This window comes from Malania oleifera, chromosome 5 (genome assembly GCF_029873635.1).
Source record: "Malania oleifera isolate guangnan ecotype guangnan chromosome 5, ASM2987363v1, whole genome shotgun sequence".
NCBI lineage: Eukaryota > Viridiplantae > Streptophyta > Magnoliopsida > Santalales > Ximeniaceae > Malania > Malania oleifera.
The window spans coordinates 20,769,482-20,778,785 of NC_080421.1; the positions used below are offsets into that span (position 1 = coordinate 20,769,482).

General features: G+C 34.6%; 2 protein-coding genes across 2 annotated transcripts; both read right to left on the bottom strand.

The window, feature by feature from the left end:
• Positions 1 to 4,222: 4,222 nt before the first annotated feature.
• Positions 4,223 to 5,221, bottom strand: LOC131155883 (transcription factor MYBS1-like). The gene is made up of 2 exons (XM_058109331.1): positions 4,830 to 5,221; positions 4,223 to 4,550 (listed from the first exon to the last, which is right to left on the bottom strand). Exons 1-2 carry the CDS (start codon positions 5,219 to 5,221, stop codon positions 4,223 to 4,225), a joined length of 720 nt encoding a protein of 239 aa, XP_057965314.1.
• A 1,673-nt stretch (positions 5,222 to 6,894) lies between these two features.
• Positions 6,895 to 7,994, bottom strand: LOC131155653 (protein RADIALIS-like 6). The gene is made up of 2 exons (XM_058108917.1): positions 7,605 to 7,994; positions 6,895 to 7,196 (listed from the first exon to the last, which is right to left on the bottom strand). The coding sequence occupies exons 1-2, from the start codon at positions 7,955 to 7,957 to the stop codon at positions 7,088 to 7,090; spliced, it is 462 nt and encodes a 153-aa protein (XP_057964900.1). The 5' UTR covers positions 7,958 to 7,994; the 3' UTR covers positions 6,895 to 7,087.
• Between the last annotated feature and the right edge of the window lie 1,310 nt (positions 7,995 to 9,304).

A 9,304-nucleotide genomic window follows, 5' to 3' on the forward strand; every position in this document is an offset into this window, starting at 1 on the left:
TTATAACATGTAGGAGCATTTGACTTATCCTTTCTTTTACTCAACTCTCCTTTATCAGATGCTGACTCCCTATATTTTTTGTATGGTTTTCTATTATTCCTGAAGAATCTGCTGAAGTTTCTAGTTAGCATGGTCATATCATTATCAAAGTCAAGTTTGCTGCATTCACTAGATGTATTAATCAAAGTTTTCAATGCAGTCACCTTTTTCACCCTATTATGTTCATTGAGTCTCTCATTAATGGTTAATTGATAGGTAATCAGGGAACCTATCAGTTCATCTAGAGTCATGACCTTAAAGTCTCTACCCTCAGAAATGATAGTAGCCTTAACTTCCCAAATAGGAGGCAAGCCTCTAAGGATCTTCCTAATCATCTCATATGTAGGATAGGTCTTACCTAATGCATGTAGTGAGTTTATAATGTGTGTGAATCTAGTGTACATGCTCTGAATGGACTCACCTACATTCATCGTAAAGGCCTCATATTCACTAGTCAGCATATCTATCTAACTATCTTTCACATTCCTAGTACCTTCATGTGTGACTTCTAATTTATCCCAGATTTCTTTCGCAGCAGTATATGTCATTACTTTATTAAACTCATTCACATCAAGACCACAATACAGATTATTCATAGCAGTGACATTTAAACTAACAACTTTCATGTCATCATCATTATACTCTTCCTCAGTTTTAGGAACTCTAGTTGTACCATTTGTTTCCATAGGAACATAATTTCCCTTAGAGACAATCTTCCACACCGTCCAATCTATATTTGGAAGTTAGATGCGCATCCTTTGTTTCTAGAAGGTGTAATTAACACCACTCAAAACCGAAGGTCGTGTAGAAGATGGTCCCTAAGGGAAAGGGGTCACAGTGTTATGACCCACCTAAGATCTTTTGTAAAATAACTATTGAGTTTATGTTATGTGGCTCTGATACCAATTTTGAATATTTGATTTGTATCTTTGAAACCTTGATGTGTTATTGAGATTTAATATAACTTGTTTCAAAGATATAGCTTGTTTAGAACATTCTTGAACATTCTAGTGATAATATCTTGTTGAGTGTTGTTTGCACAAATATTCACATCACTAAACTTAGATATTCTATACAGCTGATGTGCTTGTGATTGATTACGTTTGGTACACATCTGCTTTATTGAAAAGCATAATCATTGTACTGGTCATATTGTGAAAATATTGTTGTATTCCAGGCGTGGCTTGAGGGGGCGATAATCCAGTCCGATAAGGATTGGTTGTAAAGGTTGAGGCTAGCTCTATGCTAATTCACTTGATTATTTAGGTTCCGTTCCACCCGTTAAGTGAGCCTTATAATGGTAATCCTTGTACTTGTTAGCCAAGGCGGGGAAGTAAGCAGTTTTTTGAATCTCGATAACATTTTTGGGTGTCATCCCTTATTTACCACTTTCTAGTGCATGCTCGGTTAAATTTGTTGTGCAATTTAATTTCCCCTGCATATTTAAATTGATTTAATTTATCTGCATTAGATTGACCATAAGATTGTGTAATACTGTTGTAGGGGATTAACTTAGAGCATTAATTTTTGAAAATACCAATTCACCCCCCTCTTGGCTTCACGGTAAAGCGAACAGAAAGGGTATATGATGCTGTTAAAATATAAGTCCCAATTGATTCTTTCACAAAGGAATCAAGTTAAAAGAAAAAAACAAGAAAGATATTTCAATATTTCAAAAATGAAGCTCAATGTTTAGCACAACAATATTCCCAAAATTGATTTGAATCTAGCAAGTATCAATATTGTAATCTTATGGCTCAAATGTGCTTATTCAAACACAGAAGTTCAAATTTTCAAGCAAAGGCTTAAACAAAGATTAAACAAGGATTCAAACAGGGTGAAATAATATTGAAAACAAAAGGTTTTGGGTGACTTCAGTCACTTGACGAAGTATTAAACTGAATTATGAGTGGCAGTAGGAGGTTAGTAGACGAACTGTCAAGGTCAGTTGCCTAACCTAAGTGGCAGTACCAAGTTAGTAGACTGACCATTAGGGTCGGTTGCCTGACCTGCTACGAGTTTTGAAGAAATGGTCAGAATTCAAGGGCTATTTCTCAGCTAAGGCTTATGGGTTTCAAGTAAAGGTTCACAACCACTTTAAGGGTTAAGAAAAGAACAATCTTACCAAAGGAAATCATTGGATGACTTAGTTTGATTCACCACAAACTCAAATCATACCAGAGAATTCCTTGGAACAAGCTTTAGCACAATGAAAGAAGTAAATTGTTGTATGTATGTAATGGTCCAAACGAATGATGAATTTACCAATCAAAATGATGGATGACTTAACGATATTCTACACAAGTTAGAACTCGCCTAAAGACCTTTATGCACACATTGAAATATGGATATGTATGCATCAATGAAATGGTGGATTGGTGGCTGTGGGGGTGTAACTTGGTGATGGTTGTGTGGGTGATGGTGGGAAGTCAAGAAAGTGGGGTAGGGATGGAGTCGTTAGATAGAATAGTGGTCTTTCACAACCTGAACTCCGGGGAGAACGATGTAACATCTCATTACACAATCACAAGGATTGGACAAAGTTTAACAAGTTTCAGCAAAGGAAAAAAAACATTTTTAATTCAATGTCAATACTTAACTCTCTCTGCTTTTGTTCATTACAATGAAGGGGTTTATATAAGCTAGCATGGGGAGACATTATTAGCTAGCATGGGGGACAATACAATAAACACTAACAATTCTCATACAAGCATGAGAGACAAAGAAAATAAACAACTCAGAGGACTCATTAATGACACAACTTACTAAACACAATAAACACTCACACAACTTACTAAGACATGCACATGCAAGCAAGCAAGTTGTCTTGCAAGATTATAAATTAAATACAAAACAAAAGTTAAAGGGAAGCTCAATTCTGTGTGGGGCCTAATGGAGTCATGTGGGGTCCACAAGATCGTGTAGAGCCAACATGGGTCTTGAACTTTGACTTACTTCGACATCTCAACTCGGGTCTTTCTCACACATGAAAAGTCTTCAAGCATTATCAAAAGTCTTCAAATGAAAGAATCTTCAAGATAATCTATGTGTTCCTACAAAAGAGAGTTATGAACAATGTGGGACATCCTGTAGTCGTCCATGTGTCATCGCATCTGCAAAGAAGTGGACATGTGGAGGTCATCCACGTGACACAATATCTGAAAATAAGATAGGTAGGGCATGCTGATCCCCATCATTCTAATTATTTTTATTTTTAGTTTTTGGTCCTGCCACCAATGTTAGTCCTCTTATCTTCAATTGCTAGGTTTTTCCAGCATTTGAGGCTTCCAAAATCTAATTAATTCCTTGACTTCTTGTATTAATGTCTAATTTTAAATAATTTTTATACCAACAAACTAGCAGTACCCGCTATTAATTTTTGACAAGTAATTTTTATAAATAAAAATTATATAATATTTATTTTAAGTAATATAAAAGAAAGCGCATGTATCATAAATTCATAAATTTTATTTTTTATTAGCGGCCCATTTGCAACTTAAAAAATGCTGGGGAAAGGAATATGTGGAAAATAAGAAGGATTCTTCTTTTTCATATTTGGCTATTAAAAAAAGTGAGAAAGAAATAAATAAATAAATAACCAAACTAATGAACAATTTTTTGATTTTATATATCCTTAATATTTGTTTTTTTCTTAATTTTTATCATATTAGAACAAATTTTTATTTTTAATTATATTCAACATAAAAGGTAAATATAATTAAAATAAACTTCTTTCTTATTTTTATTTTCTTTTCTTTTCTTTCTTGTAAAATCTTTGAGCTATCATGAATTAGCACACATGGACAGATCACCTTCTAATCATCACTGTGCAATTACATGATGAATATCATTTTTAATTTTTTTGCTAAATAGACCACAACTTGAAATATTATTATGATCCAAACGTAATCGGAAAAATAAATAAAACAAAATAAAGGGAAAGAAACATTTTATTTTTATACATTAATGAATTCCAGCCTTAACATAATATCCTCCCCATACGTGATCCCAGTAAGTCTTATTCTCATATAGTAGTTCGTATGTATATATATATATATATCTACCACAAATGTAGTCCCTTGCAGCCATCACCAATGAATGAATATAATTTCACAAAAAATTAAACTATATACCGATCTTGTACTGATGAATTAGATAGCTGTCTAGGATATTAGGGTTTTGATTAGCGGGGACTTAGGTTTAGGGTTTGGAGGGAAGGCGGCGAGGGTGACGGTGGAGGCGAACGTGGCGGCAGCTGATCAGCCGGCGGGCGGCTGCTGCCACTACAGCTGTTACCACCAGGAGCCTCACTCTCCGTAGAGCTATGGCTGTGGGCGTCGATGGTGTTATCGAAGACACTGTTCTTGTTCTCATTCATCTTCTTGGCCTCCGGATGACCGTAGAACTTCTGTGCATGACTGGACACTTGGACTGCCGTTCTTGTGCCCACTTCCCTTGAGATGTTCACCCAATTACCCTCCCCGTGTTTTTCAAGTCCCTCCAGAAATAACCTGTACGTCGTCCGACGTGTATATATATAAGTTCATGCCAAATCATAATTAATCATATCATCATCATCATAATGAAATTAACTTCACATATCTATAAATTAGCTTTTAAAAAAAAATGATCTAAAATTAAACCCTCCAAGATTTAGTCATGCACACGATTTAATTTCTTAATTTCTTGACAAGATAATTCTGTTTTCCAAACTTGAATATCTTTTTCAAGGAAGGAAAAAGACACATACAGTTTGCATTCTTTTAAATTGTTCAGAAATATTAGTTTACCTGTGTTCTTGTTCAGTCCAGTTACCGCGTTTGCGTTTCTTGGACTTCGTTGCCGTATGGTCATCACTCGTCGGCAATTGGTGATCGTAATGTAGGGGCGTAGCCGAGCCTGCAGCTTCCATCTCCTTCTTGGACTTCGTTGCCGCCGGCAATTGGTGTGCGTAATGTGGGGGCGCAGCCGAGCCTGCAGCTTCCATCTCCTTCTTGGACTTCGTTGCCGCCAGCAATTGGTGTGCGTAATGTGGGGGCGCAGCAGGGCCTGCAGCTTCCATCTCCGTCTCATTCACTTCATGGCCCGAGTTCTCTCCGTGCTCCTGCTCCTCCGACAGCGACGACTGATTAGCCGGCGATGACTGCCCGGTCGACGACCATCCATTCCCTTGATTCTTCATGCCCACCCAAGATTTCTCTCTCTCTCTCTCTCTCTCTCTCTCTCTCTCTCTCTCTCGCACTGGAGCCTTCAGTCTTTCTTGTCTCTCTTCTAACTCAGCTTCTTGTCTCTCTTCTAACTCAGTTTCTTGTAGATTTTGGTTACGGCGCTTTGGTGAGAAATCTAATTAAAGGTTTCGGCTGGATTTTTATATTTAAAAAGTGTGGGAAGAATGGGGGCGAGAGAGGATTTCGTTTTGTCTATGCCCATCCACTTTTGCTTTCTTCCTTCGGTGAGTCATCAAATGTGTGAGTATTGTCCTCACTACTTGAAAAATAACTTATAAATTATAATATGCACGTACTTTCATTACTTCACTGGCTTGATATATTTGTATATACTTAATAAAAAAATATTAGTAGATCTAATTTTTTTAATGTTAGCAAGGATGTCTCATATAACACATTCAGCTGCATAATCTTTTTTTTTTCTTTTAAAGTTTAAATTTCACGACCAATTTTCTGTATTAGTAAATATATTGTAACTTATGTTTGGATAGTTTTTAGCTTTGGATATGTATTTAATTTGAATAAAACGTAATACAAAATTATATTAAAATTTATGTAAATACATCTAAATTTAATGTTTCAAAACTCCTACTCCTAAACTTAGCATCAACATTCCTAATAAATTTTTTTGGAGGTTTCTCTACCATGCATGTGAACAATTTCTCCCCACTTCTAATCAAGAACACTCCTCTCTTACATGTTTTATTTTTGTAATTTTTTGTCCCACATTGGTAGAATAGTTCCACATTAGTATAAAAAGTTATTTTAAATTTTTTGTATTATTTGTCCCATATAGGAGAGAAGTGTTTTTTGGACTTGAGGTTGAAGTTATATAAAAAGTTCAACTCTTCTTTTGTAAAACACACTTCAAAGTTGTACTTTATTAAGAAATAGTGGATTAATTGTCGGCGTTTGAGGATGTAGGTAATTCTATACCGAACCTCGTTAATTTCTTGTCTTATTCTTTTTACTGTTTTATTATTAGTTTCTACATTACTTTAGTTTTTTATAAATTCAATAACAATAATTGTAGTATTGGTGTTTGGCACAAGTGGAGTACCCGACACAACAATTTTATATATATTTTGAATATAAAAAGGGTGCCCCATAATATGATTTCATTTTATTTAAATCTTAAAATAAAACAAAATTACAAATAAACATTTATTGATTATGTTAACATGCAACTAGAAATGAAGAATACTAATCCTATGTTTGAAGAAGTTTTGAATTTGAATTTGAATATATATATTTTAAGAAAATATATAAAATTATATTAAATTTTATTTAAATTTAAAGATTGAAATCCATATTATGACATAAATATATATATATATATATATATATTTTAAAAAAAATACAATTAATTTGTTGATTAGAAATAAACTTCAAAAGTTTCAGAAGAAAGTACATGACACGGCTCTGAATAAAATATTTACATCAACATGAAGAGACAAAAAACTAGCTTCTCAACAATGACTTTCCATAATCTCCCCACATGATCCAACCACGTACTCTTCCCATGCAATAATTAGTATTAGCCACCCCAACCTCCAACAATGGAGGAATAGAATTTCACAAAGATCGTATTTCACAGCATGGATTCCAATTCTAGGATTTAAATTTATATAAATTTTTTGAACTAAATTGGGAAAAAAATTTCATTGCATTTTGTTTGAATTTAAACATATTCAAATTCTAAAGATAACGGTTCCTAAACATGAAGAAATGCATTGGATGGGAATACAGCACCAAAAATAAAAGAAAAACGAAAAACTATGTACAGATGAAGTGGCTGCTATTATCATCGTCATGCGGGTTTATGGGGTTGATGGCTGCGATTCCGGTGACGGTGAGGGCTGGGCCGGGGAGCTGCCGCTGGTGGTAGGCGGAGGAACCTCGCTGCTATCAATTGTACTCGCCAGGGGGCTGCCGTCGAAACAAACAATCTCATTATCATTATCCATTTTGAGGTATAAAATGATGTTTATATTTGGGTAATCAAAGATAATTAAGCAATCTCTCGATCTAAAGAATAAAAGAAGATTTAAAAAAAAAAAAAAACAAAAGCAATTATAGTGATGCACTGACCCACATCATTGCATGCTCTGTTTTGTTGTTGAAAAACAGATATGGATTTTCCAAGATTTATCAGTATCAAATTGATATATTTTTTTTCTTGAGAAATCAAATAAATATTACAGAAAAATGAAAGACTCTCCAAGATTTAGTCATGCGATTCGATTCTTGGGAAGAAAAAATTTGCAAAAGACGACTTTCAGAAAGCGTTTTCAGAAATTAGAATGAAGTTTTCTTTTTTTAAACAAATTATGTTACCTTCTCTTCGGCTTCCATTTCAACTTCGACTTCGTCTTGGATCCGAGTCCCCTCGTAAACAAATAAGTCTGACTCGATCCGGAGTCCTTACTCGCCGACGGTTCGTCCGCGTAATGCGGGAGCTCGGTCCGGCCTGGTTCGATCTCGTCCACATCAAAAACTAATGCCTCGTAGTGCTCCTGCACCTCCGCCGGCGACTTCTCCGAAAGAAGCCCGGCGATCTTTTCCCACCGGTCTGGCGTTCCCTCAGGGAACTGCACAAGCCCTTCATCAAATACTTCGTTCTCCGAGCGAGTCCAAGAGGGCCGAGTCGGCGCCGACTCGCCGACCACAGACTGATAATCACGCTTCATAGCCAACTGCCAAAATCTATTTCTCTCTCTCTCTCTCTCTCTCTCTCCCTCCCGAGTCCTGAGCTGGGTTTGTTGAAGATTTCTTTATCTTTGCTTTAGCGGGAAATTTGAAACTGTGCGTGTATTTTAATCTTTTCAGACTGGGTGGGAGAGGGAGAATGGAGCTTTTCTTCGTTCTCATTTTTTTCTTTTGAATAAAATATACTTTTAATTGATTAAAATGTTGAAGGACGTCATCACGGGTTCGTTGCATAAACACTACTTTCTAATTATTAAAATTTGAATGTGAGTTTTAAAATTTTATGCTTCATCAAAATTTTCTATGAATTTGTAATTTTATTTTAATATTTTATTTTTTTTATTTTGTTTGATTTTTCCTTTATCTTTTTTTTTTATTTTTTAAATAATAAAAATAAAATTTTGAAAATTTAAATTCTCTCTCTCCCTCTCTCATTTAATTTGATATATTTTCTTAATATATTTATTCTTTTTAATTTGAGGTAATTTTTATGATTTTAATTTGATGTGCAAATTCAAATGCATAGGTTGTTAATTAAGGCACCCAAACAATGAAATTTAAATAGCTATACAAATACATGTTAGCAGCCATTTAATTATAATCAAATTCATAGCACAAAACATTTATTTTATCGCAAAAAATTAAGTAGATTTACTATTTGTATATGTTTGGTTGGAACAATTGGAGTCAATGAACTATAGATTAATTTTCATGATTTAATGTATTTGAAAGCAACCCAATTTCTAAACTATATAGTAGATGGTGTATAAGTTGGAGTCCTAAAAGGGAGACAATCTTGGTGATAATTGTTAGCCCTAGTGGTTAAGGTTCTTTACTCCAGCTTATTTTGATGATAACAACCCATTAGTGGTTCTTAGGTTAGTTAATATTTTTCCTCAAGTTCAGTTCAGATAAACAGGACAATACAAAAGCAAACATAAGGATAAGACGTTTATCAAAGAAGCAATGAGCAAAAGGTCATAACCAAGGCACATACATGAAACACCCAAAGCACAACCAACCGAAGCATTTACGAAAGCTTGCATTCTTTATATACTTGTTCGGTTGTGTGTGAAGAAGGATTTATGTTGTAACTCTTATGCGTATGATGTATATAAGAATATCTTACAAAGAGCTTAGCAAACTGCACATGCATTTACGTTCATATTAGGATAGAACATTATAACTAAGTTAACACATGCATACTAGGATCGTACACTACATAAGATGTCCAAATGAGTCTTCGAAATGAGTTTTATTAACAAGACATCTTACTTTGGGTAAAAACTACACTTGGACAATGTTGGAACATAATTAGAAGTTCATAT

Coding starts and splice junctions, on each gene's coding strand:
- LOC131155653 (XM_058108917.1), bottom strand. CDS start 7,957: ATGAAGCGTGATTATCAGTCTGTGGTCGGCGAGTCGGCGCCGACTCGG. Junction 7,197..7,604: donor AAATGGAAGCCGAAGAGAAG/GTAACATAATTT, acceptor TTTCGACGGCAG/CCCCCTGGCGAGTACAATTG.
- LOC131155883 (XM_058109331.1), bottom strand. CDS start 5,221: ATGAAGAATCAAGGGAATGGATGGTCGTCGACCGGGCAGTCATCGCCG. Junction 4,551..4,829: donor TGGACTGAACAAGAACACAG/GTAAACTAATAT, acceptor GACGACGTACAG/GTTATTTCTGGAGGGACTTG.